Raw genomic sequence first — 24651 nt, forward strand, 5'->3', positions numbered from 1 at the left:
CAAAGCTAGTAGAGGTGATGACATTCCAGTGGAGCTATTTCAAATCCTGAAAGATGATCCTGTCAAAGTGCTACATTCAATATGCCAACAAATTTGGAAAACTCAGCAGTGGCCACAGGACTGGAAAAGGTCAGTTTTCATTCCAATCCCAAAGAAAGGCAATGCCAAAGAATGCTCAAACTACCACACAATTGCACTCATCTCACACACTAGTAAAATAATGCTCAAAATTCTCCAAGCCAGGCGTCAGCAATACGTGAACCGTGAAATTCCAGATGTTCAAGCTGGTTTTAGAAAAGGCAGAGGAACCAGAGATCAAACTGCCAACATCCGCTGGATCATGGAAAAAGCAAGAGAGTCCCAGAAAAACATCTATTTCTTCTTTATCAACTATGCCAAAACCTTTGACTGTGTGGATCACAATAAGCTCTGGAAAATTCTGAAAGAGATGGGAATACCAGACCACCTGACCTGCCTCTTGAGAAATCTGTATGCAGGTCAGGAAGCAACAGTTAGAACTGGACATGGAACAACAGACTGGTTCCAAATAGGAAAAGGAGTATGTCAAAGCTATATATTGTCATCCTGCTTATTTAACTTACATGCAGAGTACATCATGAGAAACGCTGGGCTGGAAGAAGCACAAGCTGGAATCAAGATTGCTGGGACAAATCTCAATAACCTCAGATATGCAGATGATACCACCCTTATGGCAGAAAGTGAAGAGGAACTAAAAAGCCTCTTGATGAAAGGAAAGAGGAGAGTGAAAAAGTTGGCTTAAAGCTCAACATTCAGAAAACGAAGATCATGGCATCTGGTCCCATCACTTCATGGGAAATAGATGGGGAAACAGTGGAAACAGTGTCAGACTTTATTTAGGGGGGCTCCAAAATCACTGCAAATGGTGATTGCAGCCATAAAATTAAAAGATGCTTACTCCTTGGAAGAAAAGTTATGACCAACCTAGATAGCATATTCAAAAGCAGAGACATTACTTTGCCGACTAAGGTCCGTCTAGTCAAGGCTATGGTTTTTCCAGTAGTCATGTATGGATGTGAGAGTTGGACTGTGAAGAAGGCTGAGCGCCGAAGAATTGATGCTTTTGAACTGTGGTGTTGGAGAAGACTCTTGAAAGTCCCTTGGACTGCAAGGAGATCCAGCCAGTCCATTCTAAAGGAGATCAGTCCTGGGTGTTCTTTGGAAGGAATGATGCTAAACTTGAAACTCCAGTACTTTGGCCACCTCGTGTGAAGAGTTGACTCATTGGATAAGACTCTGATGCTGGGAGGGATTGGGGGCAGGAGGAAAAGGGGAAGACAGAGGATGAGATGGCTGGATGGCATCATCGACTCAATGGATGTGAGTTTGAGTGAACTCCAGGAGTTGGTGATGGACAGGGACCCTGGTGTGCTGCGATCCATGGGTTTGCAAAGAGTCGGACATGACTGAGCAACTGAACTGAGCTGAATGCCTGGTAATAGTATGTGCTCAATAATTGTTGTTATTAAAATTGTTGAAACTCTGGAGAGAATAGGTGGTTTACTAAGAAGGTAAAGTTGACTGAAGATGTAGAAAACCTAAATATTCAATCATTTTAGAAATTGAAACCATTATCAAAAAATTACTTCCCAAAATTGCATCAGGTTCCATGGTAGATTTAAAGTAATTTTTCACAATTTTTGATACTCCTCCTTTCAAGAGTTTATTTATTTATTTAAATAAATAATTTAAATTATTTTAAAATAATTTATTCATTTAGGGGTTTATTTCCCTACCATTAGGTGTGGACTGGTCTTAGTGACTTGCTTTTTAAAAATAGAATATGGCAGAAGTGACAGTGAGTGACTTCAGAGACTAGTTAATAAAAGGCATTGCTCCTTTCTTCTTGCTCTCTCTCACTGGTTTCACTTGCTATGAGGGAAACTTACTTTCACACAATGAGGACTCTCTAGCAGCCCTATAGAAGACACACGGCAAAGTGAAAGTCTCTCAGTCGTGTCTGATTCTTTGTGACTCCAGGAACTATACAGTCGAAGGAATTCTCCAAGCCAGAATACTGGAATGGGTAGCCTTTCCCTTCTCCAGGGGATCTTCCCAATCCAGGGATTGAACCCAGGTCCCCCGCATTGCAGGCAGATTCTTTACCAGCTGAGCCGCAAGGAAAGACACATGGTGAAGAACTGACATTTTCTGCCAACAGCTGTATGAGTGAGCCACGTTGAAGTGGATCCTCCACACCCAGCTGAGTCTTCATACACTGTAGCCATGGCCAAGGGCTTGTCTGCAACCTTATGTGAGACCCTGAGCTAATGCTCCTAGACTTTGTTCCTTCAAAAACAATATGAAATAGTACAAGCTTGTTGTTTTAATTGGTAAATTTTGGGGTAATTTGTTACACGGCAATAGATAACTAATACTCCAAAAGTTGCTTTTTGGAGGTGGGTACTGTGTATTTTTAGCATATCCCTTGAGCTTTGATCTACGTTCAGATTGGCCCCTGGGTTGAAGAACTGACTCTACCCCTACTGCACTTCTTTGGGCTTCAGTTTCTTCCAATATCTGGGTTTAAATGTTTATCTTTATTGTCCTACCTTTCTCTGAATTTGTTGGATTTTATGACTTAAAAATTTCTACTGTAATTATATACTATGATAAACAAACACAGATGTGTAGTTAAAAAAGTAAAAAGAACTAAAATTTAATCAAGAAGACATGGTACCATTATATCTTTATCAGAGAAAAAAAATTACATGAAACATTTTCAAGGGAAAGTGCATCTCACGTCTAACTTGGCTTTATTTCTCCTTGGGCCCCAGTACCTGGCATATAGGAGACATCTACTGCTGAGGGTGCCTAATGGTCATTTTTGGCCCCTACTATTATCCAAGTTGTTTGTGGCATAAGGTTTCTTAACTAGGGGTTCACAGACATTAATTTTTTGGGGCACTGAAAGTACAGTGTGTTCTTGCCATGATGTGGGAGCTCTACTCTCATTAGCATTTAAAAGAACACTTATTAGCTGAACTACTAAATGTCCTTTATTCAATATAATGAGTTTCATTGAAAAGAATCACCAGCTTAGCTAAGGAGAAATTTAAACACTTTGCCATCATTTATGAATTCAACCCTTCTAGGATGGTATTTTTAAATGTACTTTGAATGAAGGGGAGAAGAAAAGTGGTAGAAATCTTGACAAAAGAAATGTAATTAGAGTTTTTAAAAAATGGCAATTCTATGCTTTATAAAGATATCTTTAATCTTACTTCTCAGAAGCCAGGGAGACGTGGGCATTGTTGCCCATGACTTTCTCTCTGCACTGTGCCTCAAACAGGTAACTGGGATGGGACGTGCCTGCTTTTGTTAGAAGTGATGGAGAAAAATTGCACAAAACCATAATCAAAAACCACTGTAATGCAAATCAATAAGGCAGAAGCACACTGTAGGAAACTCACACAAGCAATGGAATTATACTTGATCTTTCTTTCAATATCTCAAGATTACCTTAGATATTTGCTTTGTACATCCAACTCATGACATTTAAACTAATGCATCATATCAGGATTAAATAAACCATTAATTAACAGATATTATTTTCCCTATTTTTAATCTTGGAATATGAATGGTTATAATTCATTCATTCAGCTATTTATTTAATCAGCAACTCATAAGTTCATGACAAAACCAAATGGTAAATTTCCACAAACTTTTCACATAGACCACAACTTCCTAAGAGATCAGCAAGACAAAAATATATCTAGAGCCAAAGAAGGTTAAGATAAATTTAGATGTTACATATGTAAGTATTTATCAAAAGGAAATGTGGTGAGCAGGGAGATTGATGTCATAGGTTGATGTCATTTCCTCCATGGTGCTATCTTCATTATCTTTGTAATGATTATCATCATCATCTCTATGTCAAAAAGTCTAAGCAAGTATGAAGACAGTTTTCCTAAATGTAGCAGAGTGAGACACTGAAATGTCCACCTGAACTCACTTTTCCATATTAATCCTGAACTCTCTCCCACACCTTTTCCTTTCCTGTTCCACAACATATACCAGCAGGCCAAATCCAACCCTGTCAACTTCCCCAAGGCAACCTGAGCCGGGGCAGCGTGTGCCATCTCTTTGCCTCTGAGACTCATCAAGCTTACTCTTAGTTTTATGATTTTGCATACTCTTTTTACTTTTATTTCCCATGAAATCTGAATGATAATCTCCTAATTATCCTTACACCCTTCTCTAAAACATCTAACCCACAATCAGCTTTCCATGAACACCTTGCCTCCAGAAAGCAATTCAGTCCTCTGGTTCTCATGACACATTGGTTGTCCCTCTGTGTTAAAATCTGTGATTCTTGTTTGTGCATTTGGGTGCATGCATGTGCTCCCTGCTATATTAGGAACTCCTAAGGGTGAGAACCAGGACTTCCCTATAGCCCAGATTGTAAACATTCTGCCTGCAATGCAGGAGACCTGGGCTTGATCCCTGGGTCAGGAAGATCCCCGTGGAGAAGGAAATGGCAACCCACTCCAGTATTCTTGCCTGGAGAACCCCATGGACAGAGGAGTCTGTGGGCTACAGTCCATGGGGTCGCAGAGTTGGACACAACTAGTGACTAACACTACTACTACCGCTACTAAGGGTGAGAACCGTGTCTTATTGCCCTTGTCTCCCTGGATTCTAGCACTGTGCCTGTCACTGAAGCATGTTGGTGCTTAGTCCACATTCAATCCATGCTTGAAATGGAAAGCCGAGAAGCCCTTCAGTCAGACTCTGAGACTGAGTGGTAGCAATGTAAACTCTGTCCTCTCCACCCCAAGCATGCAGGCATTCTTTGAAGAACCGATTACAATCACTCATGTAGGAACAGAGAATTTTTCCAGGAAGAACTATCTAGGCTTCAGTGAAACGTTTCACCCCAGGATAAATCAGGGCCTTTGGTGTTTGATTGCTTCACCCTTGGATTCGATTTGACAACTTATTAAAATGGTTACCCAGTGACTTGTTGGCCAGAGCAATGACAGACTGATGGATTCTCTCATCTCTATGCAGTACCCTGTAATCAAGTGATCACTGCCCAATCCTAGTCTAGAAGTGGGAATCAGATGCATATTTTATGCTCTATGTCAGGTCAGAGAGTTATTAGGTTTACAGCATCATCCCTAAAACTCAGTCATAGAGTTCAATTATTCACTTTACAAATGAGAAAACTGAAGCTCATAGGTGTTAAATTAATTATCTAAGACCCCGCCATTAGTTGTAGAGACAAGGGTAAAACTTGTCTTGTTTGTCTTGTCTAGACAAACTCTAGCTTTCTGGCCTCTTGGTTAAGTGTTCTTTTTACCATATCATCTTGTTTCCCCCACATTCCTGTCATTTTCCTTGATTTTCTTACAAAGTCATGCGTAGCATGTCTAATTTAGCTCCCACTGTCATTTTTCTTTTAATTGGAAATTTAAATTTGGATTTGCATTGCTACTTTTCTATTCAATTGGTGATTGAAATATCATCTGGAGGGAGTGGAAATGAAATAAGCATCTGGAAAGAAGGTGCTGTAATGAAGATGTCATTATTTATCCATAAGGGCTAGGCAAAGAATCTGGCTTTTCAAAAATAAATGAATGAAAATGTCTATGTCCATCTCAATCTATATTTCAGTAAAAAAAAAAAAGTTGAAATGCACTGAAATTGGTAGATTTTCAAAGATGATAGAATTTCATATAAGATAAATGACTAATTAGCTGAAAATATAATAAAATAGCTAAACATTCATTCATTCAGCTATCCATCCACTCAAGGGTTACTGGATAAATGATGCTAAGCCCCACAATTGCTACTAAACCTATCTACTAATCAAAGAATATTTAGTAAGAGGCAAAAATAATTTGAATTACAAAGTCACAAAATCTAAGTTTGGGCTTCCTTGGTGGCCCAATGGTTAAGAATTGCCTGCCAATGCAGGGGACACAGGTTCGATCACTGATCCAGGAAGATCCCACATGCTACAGAGCAAATAAGCCCACGAGCCCCAACTACTGACCCTACTACGCACCCTAGAGCCCATGCTCCACAACAACAGAAGCCACCTCAAGGAGAAACCAGCACACCTCAATGAAGAGTAGCTCCCAGCCTCTGCAACTAGAGAGAGCCTGTGTGCAGCATAAATAAATCTTAAAAAAAAAAATCCAAGTTTAAAATTTGCCTCTGCCACTGATAAGTCTTGGTGAACCCTCTAACACAGGGTCTTCTACTCTGTATTATTCCCATCAGCATACAAAAATACTTATTTCTCCCATCTAAAAATAAAGAGATATATCTTTTGGCCTCACTTCTCCCTTCAGTGATCACTTCTCTGTTCCCCATTTTTGGAAAAACTTGTCTATATACACAGTTTCCAATTTGTTTCTTTCCTTGCTCTCTTGAACCCATTGCTCAGGCTTTTACCTTGACACTCCACCAAGATGGTTCTTATCAATAATATCAATGAATTTCACGCTCTTCATCTTACTTACCCTTTCAGCAGTGTCTGGTATCATTCATTACGCTCTTTCTTGAGCCACTCTTTTCATTTGATGCCTAGGACACCATACTTTCTTGGTTTTCCTTCTCCCCACTGGCTACTCCCTCACAGTCTCCTTTTGCTGGTTTCTGATTTTTTACCACCACTGGAGCACCTCAAGGCTTGGTTCTTGGATTTCTCCTCTGTCACTTCCTTAGAGATCTCATCCAACCTCATGTTTTCAATATCATCTCTATCCTGGTGATTTTTACATTTCTAGCCTAGACTTCTCTCCTGAACTCCAGAATTCTATTTCCAACTATCAACATCTCTGCTTTGTGGCCTAATATTACAAAGACCCGTCTAGTCAAGGCTATGGTTTTTCCTGTGGTCATGTATGGATGTGAAATTTGGACTGTGAAGAAAGCTGAGCACTGAAGAATTGATGCTTTTGAACTGTGGTGTTGGAGAAGACTCTTGAGAGTCCCTTGGACTGCAAGGAGATCCAACCAGTCCATTCTGAAGGAGATCAGTCCTGGGTGTTCTTTGGAAGGACTGATGCTGAAGCTGAAACCCCAATACTGTGGCCACCTCAGGCAAAGAGCTGACTCATTGGAAAAGACTCTGATGCTGGGAGGGATTGGGGGCAGGAGGAGAAGGGTACGACAGAGGATGAGATGGTTGGATGGCATCACCGACTCGATGGACATGAGTTTAGGTGGACTCCGGGAGTTGGTGATGGACAGGGAGGCCTGGCGTGCTGCAATTCATGGGGTCGCAAAAAGTCGGACATGACTGAGCGACTAAACTGAACTGATACATCTCAAATATAACAAACCTATCCTTGATTCTCAGTTGCCCTCAAATGTTGCCACTTTGCAGCCTTCCTAGCTAACACATGGCACCTTCCTTTTTTAAAAATTTAAGTCATATCACGCCATGCTTGAACTTAAAAACCTCTGATGTTTTCTCACCTCGTTCACGCTCCCTAAGACCTGCTCTGATGTTGTCTTACATACCTGGTACACTCCACCTCAGCCACATTGGTCACTCTGTCCCAGGGTGCCATTGTGTATGTGGTCCCCAGTTTTATCCACATAGTTCCCTCTTTTCTTTCTTTCAAGGAGGCCTTCCTTTTGAGGCCTTCCTTGGCCACAGTGTTTAAAATAGCAACCCTGCCTTCCCAGACACACAGTCCTTCCTCCATTTCTTTCTTTATTATTGTCTTGTAACTGACCATGAATGCACTGTAAACTGTGCTTATTTATTTTGGTTACTCCAAAGCTCCTCTACTAGCAGCTCTTTTTTATCCACTCTTGTATCCCAGCATCTTGAAGAATGGCTGGCACAAAATAGGCTCTTAAAAAATATTAGATGAATGAATGAAGGTATTCAGTGATAATAAGAGCCACTTCTTAGGTAAAGATGTAAGTAAAAATTAAATAAGTACTTTTTTTTTTAACCTGTTGGGCTTCCTGGATGGCTCAGATGGTAAAGAATCTGCTTGCAATGCAAGAGACTTAAGTTTTGATCCTTGGGTCAGGAAGATCTCCTGGAGAAGGGAATGGCTATCCACTCCAGTATCCTTGCCTGGAGAATTCCATGGACAGAGGAGCCTGGCAGGCTTCAGCTCATGGGGTTGCAGTGTCTGACAGGACTGAGCAACTAACACTTTCACTTTGTATCTGTTAATGCATCATGTTTCTCAGTTGTGTCCAACTCTTTGAGACCACATGGACTGTAGCCTGCCAGGCTCCTCTGTCCATGGGATTTTCCAGGCAAGAATATCCTGGAGTGGGTTGCCATTTCCTCCTTCAAGGGATCTTCCTGACCCATGGATCAAAACTGAGTCTCCTGCGTCTGCTGCATTGGCAAACCAATTCTTTACCACTGTGCCATCTGGGAAGCCCATTGATGCATCATAGATGTTAATTATTTAACTTAATATTATATGCTCATGTGTATCTGTTGGGAGTAATTTTTAGGTGAAAACTGCAGGAAGGGAAGGAGAATTTCTAGTTAAAAGGGATGGTAGACTTGTGATAAACCAGAGTGGAAAAGAATATGAAAAAGAATGTATATGTATGTATAACTGAATTACTTTGATGTATAGCAGAAACTAACACAACGCTGTAAATCAATTATACTTGAAAAACAAATTTTGAAAAAATCCAAAACCTTATAGGAAGTTGGAGGGAAAATTAAAGGACACCCTTTAATCTGCAAAAAAAAAAAAAAAAGAAGTACATGGTTTTGCAAGTAAGCCTCAAGTAAGGAAGAGACAGCTGATGGAAACACCCTGGGGTCTGGCCCAGATTACCAGCCCCCAGGCCTGGCTAGTGGGTGAGGGTATGAGGGAGGAAGAGGTTGAGAGGTAGCTGAGACTTGTGTGAGTGGGGTCAGGGGCTGTGTTGGCAGTTTTCTGGATGGTTCAGGGTGAAATCTCTCAGCTTACTGAGTGCCAGGTGCTGATGTCTATATCAAATATCTCTGAAGGGTCTCAGTTTCTGGGTCAAGAGTCAGTATGTGTCCGTCTTTAGGGCTAGATGTGCACACCCTAAAATAAGCAAACCAACCTGAGTCCAGGAAAACTGACTGCCACCAGTGTTCATATACTCTTTCCCTAAATGCTTTGCCATGAAAAATCCTCATGGTGAGTAGCAGCACCAGAGTGTCTCGATTAAGCTGCTTTATGCCTAAACACACAGGGGTGTTACATGTTCATGGACTGGAGTGAAAAGCAATTCACTGGAATCTAGATGGTCATTATCAAGTACGAAACATATTTTAATGTAAAACTGCATTTTAAAAAAGGCACTCTAATTCTTGAAACTCTAAAGGATATATTAATTCTCAAAAGTCTTTGTCTCCAGTTGTAGCTGTTTGATTAGCTGGTATAGGCACAGTCCATGAATAAAATTCCTTTGTCAATTATATTACCTAAGGATTTTATAACATAAAGTTGATTTTCAGAGGTTTCCCCTAGACTCATTAATTGACTTCCTTCACTCCCATTAAACAGTCCTGGGGATGGAGGCAAAGGGGCCACTTCAGCCACTGATAATAAACACAACTCAGGGAGATGCAGAGGAAGATAATGTATTCTGTAACCATGTCATTTAATACCTTCTAAACCTTTGCCCCTTTCAGAAAGGAAACAGTGGCTACCTCTATAATATCTGCTTCAGCTTTTCTTTACAATTTGTAACTGGTTTCCCACATGGAGTTTAAACTCTGCTTGCTGCGTTGGTGCAGATGTGGCCAAGAACTTCTGATCTGTGAAGTTAATTAAAGGGCTCAATCTCATTTTTTAAAAAATGGTGACCCCAGACTCTGTGTACTTGATTGGGGAATATGTGTGTAGATGCATGCATATATATTCATGAATGAATATGCACACATGCTACGTATGCATATATGGAGAGAAAAAATAAATAGAAAGTGAGAGTTCCTGGAATAAAAGAAGTGAGAAAGGTATGAGAAGGGAGGGGAAGGGAATTAGTATTCATTAAGCTCCTACAATGAACCAGGCACCTAGGAAAGAAGGTGATGGAGGGAACAAAGATGGAGGGATGGAACTATCTGGATGTTGAAGAATGAACTTTCAAAAATCTCCTTCCCTAAAGGAAACTGCTATAAAAATGGATGCTGGCAGCCCATCAGGAAGTGCTTGTCAAGCCACTCAGAAGAGAACAGAAGGCTGTGGGGCACTGATTTTGGCTTTGTCTCCCCTAGGTGCTGGGCTGCTGACTCACCATGAGATGAGTTATCTTTGAAGTTCTGCTGAGCAGTCTAGATAGTGTGACTTAAAAGTGCAAGTCCCTAAACAGAGTTCAGTTGCCCAGAATACAAATGTTCAGAGAACCATATGAGGTCAGGAAAAACCAGCTGAAGAGATTGCCCTTTAAACTTTAGAGAATGCTAGTTGTCTCCATAATTAAAAGGATCCTAGATGGAAGGCTATATATTAGACATTTCTAGGTATTGGTATAATTTTTGTGTTCAATTTTAAAAATTGGGGGTCCTTAAAATTTCTGCAATTGTATCTTCTGAGTCTTCTGATGAGCAGAGAGGCAAGGGTGACCTTGTAGAGTCCCTGGGTGGGTGGGAGCTGGGTTTAGGTCCAGCTGAGCTTGGGACATGACAAAGAGAATGAAAACAATAGCCATTTTACAGAACTTGAAGGTAAGCCTTTGAAAACTGGGTATTCCCAGCCAATTATACATTTGCTGAGATATCTTTTTGGCTTTTTCCACTCCCACTGCCCCAATATCATCTCAGATGTTCTCAGCATCATTAGACTTAGTATGGGAACCTCTTTACCTCCATTTGCATTTGGGGACAGATTGCAATCATTTGGTCCAGTTCTATACATTTTCTATATCTATGATCCTTGTCATGTAACTTTACACTGCTCTCCACTGTGGGCTAATGACCTGCTCAGCCTTTTGACCCTGGGCTCAGCTATATGATTTCCTTTGTCTATAGGATATTTAGGAAATGTGATGCAAGTAAAGACTTGAAATGGTCTTGTACACTGGGGTTTGTTCTTCTGCCAGGAGAAAAATGACAGACATGTATGACTGGCTATGGTGCATCAACCAGCCAAGCCTACTCTAGAATAGAGTCCCACCAAACTCAATGAATCCGCCCAGTTAAGACAAGTAGAGCCAACCAGATCAACCCAGTGAAAAGAGCTGAACCCTGTAAATGCAAGATAAATAAATGTGTATTGTTGAATGTCACTGGGATGCTTGTTACACAGCAAAAGCTAGCTGATACAAGTGTCACTTGATCCACACTCTTCCTGCCTGTCACAGTGATATTTCTAAAATGAAACTTCAATTATCCTAAAACTACTCTACCTAAGATACGTCAATGACTTCTGTTAGTGATGTTTTCCCAAATTCACCTGTTGAATTCCTAACACCCAGTACCCCCAAATCTGACGATTTTGGAAATAGGGTCATTAAAAAATGTAATTGGTTAAGCCACGATGAGGTAATACTGGAGTAGGATTGGTCCCTATTCTAATATGACTGGTATCCTTATTAAAAAAACGGGGAATTTAGAGACAGACATGCTCATAGGGAGAGTGTCATGTGAACATGAAGGCAGAGATTAGGATGATGTATCTACAAGCCAAAGAATACTAAAGTTTGTCAGAAAATCACCAGAAGGTCAAAACTGAGGACTAGAACAGAGTCTTCCTCACAAACTTTAGAAGGAAGTAATCCTGCCTATACTTTCATCTCAGACTTCTAGCCTCCAGAGCCACGTGCTGTGTGCTAAGTCACTTCAGTCGTGTCTGACTCTTTGTGACTCTATGGACCACAGATCGCCCGGCTCCTCTGTCCATGGGATTCTCCAGACAAGAATACTGGAGTGGGTTGCCATGCCCTCCTCCAAGGGAGCTTCCCAGCCCAGGGATGGAACCCATGTCTCTTATGTCTCCTGTATTGGAAGGTGGGTTCTTTACCACCAGCGCCACCGGGGATGTAAGAATAAATTTCTGTTGTTTAAGCCACTCCTCATTACCTTTAGGATAAAATCTAAACTTCTTCATAAGGTATGAAAGTCCTTCCATAAGCTGGTCTCTGGCTCTGTTTGCGGTCTCTACCATACTATATTCCACTATAACTTCAGCCCTTCCCCATTCACCAGGCACTTAGAACTATTTAAAGTGCTCAATCAACTGTTTCAGAACTTTTGTCCATGATATTAATACAACCTTGGCCTCAAATGTCCTTCTTACTACCTTCTCCCTTACTACCCTCACCCTTGCAAGCTCCAGATCAGGCTTCTCATCTCTGGAAACTTTCTCTTCACTGTCCCAATCCTAACCATGGGAGGAGGCCCTACTGAATTTTCCTCAAACAACCTTTACAGATATTTCTATCACAGTACTTACCACACTGTGGATCATTAATTGCTCACTGCACATCTTGATCCTCCTCAATAGACTTGAAAATGAACCCCTTTAGGCAGGGTCATGTATTATCTGCCCTTTTATTCCTAGTACTTAGCACGGTGCTTGGCACAGAGTGGTTATGCAGCAAATGTTGGTGGAAGGAATCCTTGAGTGTTTATGTGCAAATATTGAAACAGATGTGTTCCTGGCATATGGGAGATACATTCTGCTTGTGCGACAACTGGCAGTTGAGTTTACTTGGAAGCAAAAGCACCCAATTAAAGACCAAACATTCCTGTCTTTCTTCTTCATTTCCTTCTCTCTATATAACTACCCAATCTCACATGCTTTACAATGCTTTTAGATGTAAGTGACTGTGAATTATTACTGACTGTGGGCCTTTCATCTTCAAGACTGACAGTCTATGTTCCACATTTCTCAGGAGGGAAAGACTATTATAACTATATTTTTGCTTACCAAGAGAATTGTTAATAGTTATCCTGAAGGAAGAAAAAAAATCTATAAATATCCAACCTATAATGAAGCCTTAAGCTTACTTTCTTCCTTTGCTAATGAAATTCTTTCCGAGTGCACTGCCAGAATTGCTCCGTAATCATTACACTAAGAAAAGAGACAGAGCCTGTAGTGAGTTTCTTCTTTTACCTGTTTAGTCCTCATTTTGGAATCCGATGACAGGTTGTTGTAGGTATAATGTGCCTGTGTGACTCCACAGAAGAGAACAGCAACTATCCCTGAAATTTAAAAACATACCAGTCAAAACCAATTTTCTTTCCCATCTAAGTCAAAGGGCAGGGCTATCCCAGTTAGAAAATGGACTTGGTATCAGGAGAGTTAAAATTGCTAATAATTACATTGATGAAACCTGGGTAAACCTTGCTCCTGCTTTAAATATGGGACTTACAGGATTAAAGCTTACCAAAAAAAAAGTACTAATAAGTAGATTCTTCCTGGGGATAAATTATTTTCTGGTCATGAGTTAGGAAAGTTATACTTGGAAACCGATGAACAAAAGACTGTGTAGTCAGTTCCAGGCCTCTCACAGCCAGTGCCAACTACTTTGCTGCATTTTAAATGCTCGCATATTTGTTGAGAAATTTGCTTTCCACTGTGTACCTTGAGGAGCCTGAGAAGTTCCTATCATACCGCAATTCAGTATTAACAACCATGAGTCATAAACCTAAGATGTCTACAAGGGTTCAGTTGCCTCTGCCAATGCTCCTCCTTGCCAAGCACAGAAAGAGGTCCTTGTTTGCCTCTGTGTCTCCTTGGCAAAGCTGGGGGCTTTGTCCTTCCACTGCTGGGTAATTTCATGAACACATTCAAGGCACACAATCCTTGAGGCAAGCTGGTCTGTTCTTGTGTGCTCCCTGTCCACAGTGGGCCCTCAGCTGCTTTTTGGCTGGTTGTAGGATTTATTTCATAAGCCATCATTACACCCAGCTTTGAATGCTACATGAAGCCACACATAGTCTAGAAACCATACATATACTGTTCCTGGGGAACAGTGGAGCAGCAACCATGGGACAAATGTGTTATTTGTCCCTGGGCTCTGTTATTCTCTGTTATTGCCCCTAAGCTGGCGTGGGGAAGGCGGGTGGGGGCTGCATCGTACCTTGGATTAAAGATTTGATTAATTATGGGAAGTTGGGAGGGCTCTATAGGAAGGCATTGGGAAAAACACAAAATGTAAGTATTCCTCAACTCAAACTAAGGGGATTGAACTGAATTTTAAACAGCAGAATCTTTCCCACTAAAAACACTCATAAATTAAATGCTGATGATTCTTAAGAGTATAGAGATATGTGAAATGAATACTGACATTTCAAATGAATCTGCAGTAAAGAATTTTAAAGAACCAAGCATATTTTTTGTATGTTGACTGCATGCTTCTATTTATATGTTTGTTATTTGGGGGGTTGGCTTTTGATAAAATATTGCTGAGACATATTTGTCTAATACATTTGCATCACTTATTTCCTTTTAATAATATGCTTCAAAATTTTAGACAAAAAGAATAAAAACAACTAGGAAATTTTGCCAAGAGATTTATATGCAGTAAGCATTTATATAGATTTTTTTTTGGTAACTTCAGTTTTCTAGTCTCTCTTCAGAAATTCAAAGAAAAATGCCTATGAAATATTACATTTCACTCTTCACAGAATTTCTATTAAAAAACAAGCAGTGCCAGAGAAACTTTTAGGTACTGAAGTACTTCAAGGACTTTGAGGAACTAGGAGGATTGCCATGCATGTTGTTTTGGCATCAGATATTTTTCTTTCTTTATTTGAAAATGAAATGTATCTATCTCTGCTGATTCTGCAGTCTGTTGGAGGTTTTTCTGGGCTGGGTGAGGTTTAGCTGACCTCTGCCTGCCATGGAAATGTTTTGACTGTATATTGATCTACAGAGAAGTAGTGAGTAAAAAGGGAGGGGTGTGTGGATAGTTCACAAATGCATTCTGAAAACATAAATAGGTAACAAAGAATAAAAGATAAGGGGGCTAAGATTGGCCAAACCTTATTGTAAGCAAGGAACACACTAGTTTTATCATCTTATTTATTTCATTGATTTATTATTTCATAACAGACTTCTCATGATTTACCACCTCTTCCATCTCTCTTTCCCTTCTCAGTAACATCTTCATTCTTCCTGCTGCCCAGACTCTGAGAACACCCTTTACTTCTCTCTCTGTATATCAGCAATGTTGTTGACTTGTCCTTCAAAAGTTACCCATAATGCAATCACTTCTCAACATCTCCACCTAACACCCCGCTACCAAGCCACCATCATTTTCTGCCTAGATGACAGCAACAGCTTCCTACATGGCCCCCTGTCTCCCTTGCTGCCTCTGCCACAGTCTCTCTTCAACCCAGCACTTTGAAGACAATTCAGATCATGTTGGTCCTCTGCTCTCAACTCTGCAATGGAACCCCTGATGAACAGGCTCTGTAGGATCTAGTCCTACTTCCCAACCCCCTCCCCACAGCTCCTGATCTCTCTGACTTGCTCCCCCTATTGCCACTCACTGAATTCGCTGAGCAGGCTCCATTGCAGGACCCTGGCACGTCTAGTTCCTGCTCTTTGAAAAGTTCTTCTCCAGACCTCGACATGCCTCCCTCCTTTCCTTAAGATGTTACATCATCGGACAGGTCTTTGCTGGGCACTCTGTAAAAATATCCCTCTTGTCATTCTCTACTTGCCTACTTTTATCTATTTTTTTAACATTATTTACTGCCACCTAACATTTTATATACTTATTGGTTTATTTCCTGCCTTCCTGCATGGCAATGGAAAGCTCATTGAGTGCAGAGTGATTCACTGGTCCCCAACCATTAAAGCAATGGCAGGCACATGGTAGGTACTCCATGTATTTGTTGAAAAAACTAAATGAACATTCTTATCACCAGGTGACAAGAAACCAAAGTGAGTTACTCAAGATCACCTTGAAAGTGGCAGAGCTGAGATTCAAAATTTCACAGAGCCCGTGTACTTTTCTGCCTGTATTTATACCATCTGTAAATATTTTAAGGTAATCTTAAGCAATCTAAAAATATAATTTCTGATGTCCCAGGGAAATAGAGATCTGATGATGAAGATTATATATCTGAGCTGGCTGGATATTCTCATTTTTTTGTTCCCTTCACTTCCAGACCAGCCTCCTGGGACTCGCCCCTAGCCAAGAGGAAGGAGGAGCAACAGCCAGGCAGTGTCCGCCAAGGGCTGGGTCCCAGCTCCATGACACTTTCTTAGGAGTTTCTAGATTCTCTTCCCTTTGCTCCTCCTGTCCGAGGCATTATACTTGCTTCCTGCAGTGACTACCTGTGCGTTGCTTCAGTGACCCCCTTTTCACTTTTGCAGCTCTCTATCTTCTGTGTATCCAATTTGCTGCATTAAACTCTGTTAACAGCCAGCTGATTCCTCTTTTCCTGACTGAACCCTGACCAGGACTCTCTTATGGGTTCCTTCTATTCTAAACTTTGATGGTTCTCTGAAGGTGCATCATCTGGAAATAAGATTCAGCCTCTATTCTCTTATTATAACTGGGACAATGGGAGATGCCAGCAGCATATGAGATCCTGTGCCAAGTCCCTGGGGACTGGGCTCAGGCTTATTTCAATCTAACCTGTGATTGGAATTTTTTTTCTAGTTTGAGCCCCTAGATTGGAGCAAGTGGTTTGGGGATAGGAGTAAGTTAACTTGGACATATGTTTTCTGATTCTCCATCACATGATTTTTCAAAATATGAAAACTGTCATACAATGGAGTGAGTGCCTTGAAGTGTGACAAGTTCCCTATCATTTGAAATGTGTGAGCTGAATGATCATCTGCCAGAGCTGTTATAGAAAGAATTTTTTACATAAAGTGTTGTAGAAATTTGGATATCCTACAGTTCTGTGTATCTGTCATTTTCTTATATACTATTTTATTAATTCAGTAGGATTAATACCTCAATTAATTTTTTTGTTTGTTTTTAAGTTCAGGTCAAGACAATAATACTGGTTCTAAAGGAAATATTTAGATACTTTGAATACAGGCAGCCTGCCTTTCTCAAAAAGTAAAGACAAGATAAACTTAGAAACTTTCAAATATTCTTTCAAATTTAGACAGACAGCTACTCTAAAATAAAATTTTAAAACATATCACTAGCATACCTTCAAATCATAAAAACCTAAATTTTTTCAAGTAAGCTTCCCTGGTGGCTCAGAGGTTAAAGCGTCTGCCTGGAATGCAGGAGACCCGGGTTCGATCCCTGAGTCAGGAAGATCCCCTGGAGAAGGAAATGGCAACCCATTTCAGTACTCTTGCTTGGAGAATCCCATGGGGGAGGAGCCTGGTGGGCTACAGTCCACGGGGTCGCAAAGAGTCGGACACGACTGAGCGACTTCACTCACTCACTCACTCATGAAGTTTAAAGATGAACTCAGGATGTCTCCTCTGGCTAGAAAATGTTTCTAAATCTCTAGAACACAAACTTTCAGGTCAGAGAGCTCTGAAAAGGGTGAATCCCAGTGGCTGCGTCTAAGTGACATACACAGTTCACTTCAGAGGAACCCGCTTCCTTTCTTTGCTCTTACCTCTGCTCCTCACCCCTCTGTGTTGCTTGTCACTCCCAGATAAGCTTAATTCACAGCTTATCCTGCCCGCCACCCGGCACATCAGAAGCCACTTGACCCCACCTGGCTGTGGGGTCAGCTGTGGTCCAAGAGTCCGCATTAGGCAAGAGAAGTTTCAGAACTTTACCCTAATGCCACTGGACTATTAATGAACATTCAGATTATCTGGGAACCTTGTTAAATACAGATTCTACTTCCCTAGTTTTGGAGTGAAGATTCAGAATCTCGAAGCCCAAGATTCTGCATTTATATGACCATTCATTGTATAAATCAGCTGTCCATGCTACTGGTCTTTTATCATCCCACTTTGAGACAAATCTCTGCTGACCAACACTTTGATATTAGTATCAACTCTCCTTTGCTGTGCTTTGGCCTGGAATGTGTATGGTCCTTAAAAGAGAGACTTGTGCCGAATATTGCCCTTTTAACATCTTGGAATAATTAGAAGGTCGCTCCAAAGAAGAAATGTTTTTTAACTGCCTTTTTTTTTTTTCCATTTTTCACTTACAAAGTTTGTAAATGACTTTTGCTAGCTATAAAAACATGTTTTTAAGTTATATTTTTGCATCTTATTCCCCATTTTTCTTTCTGTGACTTTATATTAGTAGTATTAACAGGATTCTATGAAGTAATTTTAGCTTCATGGAACAATTGTCCATTAAGAACATTTAAGAGATCATAATTTCTCAGCAACACTGGGATGTAAAATAAATTACTCACATGGAATAAAACTGATGATAAATAAATTCTTTACCACTCCAAAACAAACAAACAAACAAAGCATATCCATTGACCACAATGCTATAAAACTGGAAATTAACAAAAAGCATAGTTGCATAAATGTATCCATGAGGGATTTTTAATTGTATTCTTAAACAAAATTGGATTTGAGGATGAAGTCAAAGTTGAATTTTTAGCTTATGTAAAAATAAGTGTAAGGTAAACATTTTTTTTCCCCCAGAATCAATGGGATAAAACCAAAGGGTTATTCAGAGGAAACATTATAGTCTTATATGCATCCTCTTTAGAAAAAAAAAAAAAAATTGAAAAAAATGGACTCTTTACCTCAAGAATCTAGACAAAAGACATAAAATGGACCCAAAGATAGAGAATTAAAAACTTAATAAAGAAAAATGAAAAAAATATAGCCAAAGAGAACATTCTAAAAATAATAGATTTGGTTAGTAAATGAAGAGTTATAAAGTGACAGTGTGGCCCATGCCTCTCAGACCCTCACGTGTCCATCCGCTCCAGAATGCTGTTCTTTGACCGACCCATATACAGTGGGTGATGTTGGCCAAGGGCTTCAGCCATCCAAGACAATTTTCATATTGCTCACCTGTCTCACAGGTCTCTTCTGAGTATAAAGTGATATGATGGATTTTAAAATGATTTGTAGCCTAAATACCAATACCTAATCATAAGGTTTTGCTCCAATTACTATAAGTAGGTGAAAGGAAGATGACACGAAAAGGAGAAATAACTCAGAAAAACACATTCCACAGTATTTCCTATTCAGCCAGTGGCTAGGGGAAGAAACAGAAAGCATCTAGTACATCTCACACATTTTATGTCCTTAATCATTGTCTGTTGCCTTCTCTTCCACATTATCTCCTGCATCAAGAAGCAGGTGGAAATGTACTCCTCACTCCTAGTAACCCAGTCAGTTCAGTCCAGTCACTCACTCATGTCCGACTCTGCAATCCCATGGACTGCAGCATGCCAGGCCTGCCTGTCCATCACCAACTCGCGGAGTTTACTCAAACTCATGTCCACTGAGTCGGTGATGCCATCCAACCATCTCATCCTCTGTTGTCCCCTTCTCCTCTCACCTTCAATCTTTCCCAGCATCAGGGTCCTTTCAAATGAGTCAGTTCTTCGCATCAGGTGGCCAAAGTATTGGAGTTTCAGCTTCAGCATCAGTCCTTCCAATGAATATTCAGGACTGATTTCCTTTACGATGGACTGGTTGGATTTCCTCGCAGTTCAAGGGACTCTCAAGAGTCTTCTCCAACACCACAGTTGGAGAAGAGCATCAATTCTTCAGCACTCAGCTTTCTTTATAGTCCAACTCTCACATCCATACATGATTACTGGAAAAACCACAGCATTGACTAGACAGACCTTGGTTGGCAAAGTAATTTCTCTGCTGTTTAATATGCTGTCTAGGTTGGTCATAACTTTTCTTCCAAGGAGTAAGCGTCTTTTAATTTCATGGTTGCAGTCACCATCTGCAGTGATTTTGGAGCCCAAAATAATAAAGTCTGATACTGTTTCCACTATTTCCCCATCTATTTGCCATGAAGTGATGGGACCAGAAGCCATGATCTTAGTTTTCTGAATGTTGAGCTTTAACTTTTTCACTCTCCTCTTTCACTTTCATCAAAAGGCTCTATAGTTCTTCTTGGCTTTCTGCTATAAGGTTGGTGTCCTCTGCATATCTGAGGTTATAGATATTTCTCCCAGCAACCTTTATTTAAGCTTGTGCTTCATCCAGCCCAGTGTTTCTCATGATGTACTCTGCATATAAGTTAAATAAGCAGGATGACAATATATAGTCTCGATGTACTCCTTTCCCTAGTTGGAACCAGTTTGTTGTTCCAGGTCCAGTACTAACTGTTGCTTCTTGATCTACATACATATTTCTCAGGAGACAAGTCAGGTGGTCTGGTATTCTCATCTCTTGAAGAATCTTCCAGTTTGTAGTGATCCACACAGTAAGAGACTTTGGCATAGTCACTAAAGCAGAAATGGATGTCTTTCTGGAACCAGTTCATGTACTTCTAAATCCAACTTGAACATCTGGAAGTTCATGGTTCGTATATTGTTGAAGCATGGCTTGGAGAATTTTGACCATTACTTTACTAGTGTGTGAGATGACTGTAATTGTGCAGTAATTTGAGCATTCTTTAGCATTACCTTTCTTTGGGACTGGAATGAAAACTGACCTTTTCCAGTCCTGTGGCCACTGCTGAATTTTCCAAATTTGCTGGCATATTGAGTGCAGCACTTTCACAGCATCATCTTTTAGGATTTGAAATAGCTCAACTGGAATTCCATCACCTCCACTAGCTTTGTTTGTAATGATGCTTCCTAAGACCCACTTGACTTTGCATTCCAGAATGTCTGGCTCTAGGTGAGTGATCATACCATCGTGATTATCTGGGTTGTGAAGATCTTTTTGTATAGTTCTTCTGTGTATTCTTGCCACCTCTTCTTAATATCTTCTGCTTCTGTTAGGCCCATACCATTTCTGTCGTTTATTGAGCCCATCTTTCATGCAATGTTCCCTTGGTATCTCTAATTTCCTTGAAGAGATCTCTAGTCTAGTAATCCAAATTTAGACAATTCTCAGTAGCACTACAGTTAAGGTACTGGATTTTTGCAAGTTAACTTGTCATTGTTTACTCGCTAAATTGTATCTGACTCTTTTGTAATCCCATGTCCATGGCATTTCCCAGGCAAGAATACTGGAGTGGGCAGCCATTTCCTTCTCCAGGGATCTTCCTGACCCAGGGATGGAACCTGTATCACGTACACTGGAGGGCAGACTCTATACCACTGAGATACCAGGGAAGCCCACAAGTTGGCTTGGGTACTTGCTATCCATCCATTCAAATGCTATCCATCTGTTGGGAAATGCCAGAATGAATTAACCCACTCCTAGATCTCAAGTAGCTTTATGTCTCCTAGCAGAGACATCATGTACACAGAAACATCTAATAGCAGGTAGAATGCAGTAGGTGATAATAAAATAGGAATTCTGGGAGGCAGTGACTTCTTTTGGGCTGGGGAAGGTAGAAGAGAGATGAAGAAAGTTTTCCTAAAGGATGGAGAGGCATTTAGGTCTTGAATAAGAAAACCTGGGAGGGTGTAGGATCACAGGTAGGGAATTCAATGTGAGGGCAGAAAGCTAGAAGACTGTGTGGCCTATACATGAACAGGCAGCTTACTTGCACACTTTGGGCTTGACTCTGTTATAGGTTAGGCAATAAATACACATTGAATTAATTCATCATAGTTTCTCTAAATATAAAATTTAGAAGAAACAATTAACATGTTCTACATTTAAAATGGTCAAGGTAGGGACTTCCCTGGTGGTCGGTCCAGTGGTTAAGAATTTGCCTTGCAGTACAGTGAACATGAGTACAGGGAACGTGAGTACAGTTCCTGGTCAATGAACTAGGATCCCACATGCTGCGGAAAAGCGAGGCCTGTGCACCACAGCTAGAGTCTGTGCGCCACAACAAAGGATCCTCATGCTAAAACTAAGACCTGACACAGCAAAGTAAATAAATACTTTTTAAAAATGGTCAAGCTAATTATCATAAGTATGAAAGCATTTCTCTATGTTTTATTAGTGCTAGTATTCACAAAATAGAATTATGAAGCATCGAGTATGACAATCTTCTGTTGGCAAAACATTACTTCATTTTCTTTCCCAGCAGATGTAAAATCTGATCATTCTGTTTCCATCTTTTCTGAAAAACAAGTGGTCCTTAATGCAACTGCTAGGTTGCATGTCTAAAGTCTTGGTTTCAACTTGTATTTATGGGATCCCGTGGCAAGGACAAATAGAACTAAGTACATACATCCAGGTCCATGGGGAGTGGATCATGCTCAAAAATATCTGAGAACTAAAATAAATAAGGAGCTCTGAAAGAAATCAAGAAATGACTTAGAGAAAATAATGATAAGAATTTCTGACTCATGCGTGTGCTCAAAATTGCCTTTCAGTTTGCATAGTGAGCTTTCAGTGGTGGGCAAGATCCCTGAAGAGCTGTCTGCAAGGACTCATTTCTGCAATTTCGAGCAAGGACTAGAACCAATACTTTATGACAGTAACTAAAAGAGCTGTTTGAGAAACCACAAAGAGGTACACAGTTTTCAAATTACTGGCAAGCAAAGAAGTTTAGGAAACAGCAGGAGGAGGTCCATAATTCTGTGGGAAGAATGATGATTCTGCTGGCAAGTAAGTTCTTTCTAGAGAGATCAGTTTTGAGAGGACAATTAATTCCTTTTGTTTAGCAGAACACCGTTTACACTGTTCTCTGTGATTCCCTCTTTTGGACTCTCTCAGGGAGCATTAGTGTTATATACATACACACACACATGTATGTACAAACATATGTTTACATGAGATGAAGGTTCCTTGTGTCGTTGCAAATTATGTCAGAGAAAATGTACTACAATTGGTGCCAGGAGACCTGGGATCTACTTGGCATAGTCCAGATACCTAACTAGCTGAATGACTAGAGCAATTCAAATTCATTGCCTAGTCCATTGTTTTTGCTTCAGTGAATTAAAAAAAGATGGTCTGCATTAGTGTTCTTTAAATTTGGGTATACAAGAAACCCACAGAAGGTTAGAAGAAAGTATAACTTCATAACTACTAATTAGAATGTCTGTGTATTGTATTTTTAAAAATTAATTTATTTTAATTAGAGGCTAATTACTTTACAATATTGTAGTGGTTTCTGCCATACATTGACATGAATCAGCCATGGGTGTACATGTGTTCCCCATCCTGAACCCCCCTCCCACATCTGTGTATTTTAAACTATATAAGTACCCTTGGAGACAAAAATATGCTGTGTGCAGATAAGTGCATGATAAAACTAAATTTTTTTCCCAATAAGGATCAAGAAAGTAAATGAAAGTGAAAGTCGCTCATTTGTGTCCAACTCTTTGTGATCATGGAATTCTCCAGGCCAGAACACTGGAGCGGGTAGGATCAAGAAATTCTGTAAATACTGCTCTAGATGATCTCTAAGCACTTTCCCATCTTAAATGTCTATGACTTGAGTTGTTTTTACATTTGCTTCAAGGACTGCATACTGAAATTCCCCCAAACACAAATCAGTCCCCTTGTGAGAGCACATTCATAAGTCCAGTTTGTTCATAAGTCCAACGAAGTTAGCCTAGGTACCCAACTAATACAACTGGCTGTATAATATTGTACTGTAATAAGTTTCTAATACTTTCCACGCAAATAATACATAAGCAAGCACAAAAAATAAAGCAAACATTTTTAATCTTAAAGTACAGTACCCTGAAAAGCCCAGTAGTACCAGCTACATCATTGCTGCTTTTATAGTTGCCTCTGGACATCATGGGCTTAAAATAAAGATACGGTACCATTGTACCCTATATAGTACCAGACAGTAAAGTACATAAAAGCACAAGAATGCGTACATGTGACAATACATGCCAGGTACCTGAACTAACTTACATGACTGGACACATGAACACGTTTGCATCTTTGAAAGCTTGAAATGTGAAGGTCTGTATGTAGGGGGTTTACTGTATATGGAACTGAAGAATTACATGGGGCCACCACAGCTTCCAGTGGACTTCCTGACCACTAGATTAAGAAGTGTCCCTTCTTGACCTAGACCTTCTCAAAGGCTGGGTCTATCATGTCCCTCTTTGCATTGCCCCAACCCTCTAACAGTACCCAGCAGACATCAGGCACTCAAAGGCAGGTCTGTCAAAGGAATAAATCTCTATTTCAAGAAATATTTATCTTCTCTAAAAAGAGGAAGCAGGAGAAATTGTTTTTGATCCTCACATACAAATAGACATTTATCTGGATTTATTAGTGGCAGAGTCTATTTTCTTCTAATATTTAAATCTTCTTATTCAAGACTATTGTCACCTATATATAGTCTCTGCTGCTGATAACACTATTCCATAGTTCTCTTCTCATTAAAAGTTGATGAAGCCTTCAGATACAGAAGCTGAAAAATAAACATCTGTCACATGGAGCATGATTTTCTTTGACATTAAATGAAGACTTGAGGGGTTTCTAAGACGGGAGAATATTGCGTTTTTGGACAGGAAATATTGATTATATCATCAGAACACAGAAAGAGAACAAGTGAGAAAGAAAAAACTCTGACTTGCTCTCAGATGGCACTCTGAGGGGTTTTAAGGTTGATGGGCTATTTTTCCATGCTATGCTTGTATTTATTTTTGATTTAGTAAAAAGAGACATTTCTGACAGTTTTCCTACACCACTGCTGAACATGAACTTGGAACTGAAAAGTCAAAGATTTAACAAGATGGAAATCTCCTTTAGGGAATATGAAGGAGTCCAAGTTTAC

General features: G+C 40.1%; 1 protein-coding gene and 1 non-coding gene across 2 annotated transcripts in view; one reads left to right on the forward strand and one right to left on the reverse strand.

Annotated features, from left to right (window-relative positions):
• SLC9A9 (solute carrier family 9 member A9) overlaps nucleotides 1-24651 on the reverse strand; it is a 640928-nt gene that overhangs the window by 295056 nt on the left and 321221 nt on the right. The window contains exon 9 of the mRNA XM_040234268.1: nucleotides 13074-13162. Within this exon, the coding sequence (XP_040090202.1) occupies nucleotides 13074-13162 (89 nt within the window). The remainder of the gene's footprint in view (nucleotides 1-13073; nucleotides 13163-24651) is intronic.
• TRNAS-GGA lies at nucleotides 17122-17194 on the forward strand. The gene has a single exon. It is a non-coding gene; the product is annotated as a tRNA-Ser (tRNA).

The sequence above is a fragment of the Oryx dammah genome, unplaced genomic scaffold (genome assembly GCF_014754425.2).
Source record: "Oryx dammah isolate SB20612 unplaced genomic scaffold, SCBI_Odam_1.1 HiC_scaffold_2, whole genome shotgun sequence".
NCBI classification, from domain to species: domain Eukaryota; kingdom Metazoa; phylum Chordata; class Mammalia; order Artiodactyla; family Bovidae; genus Oryx; species Oryx dammah.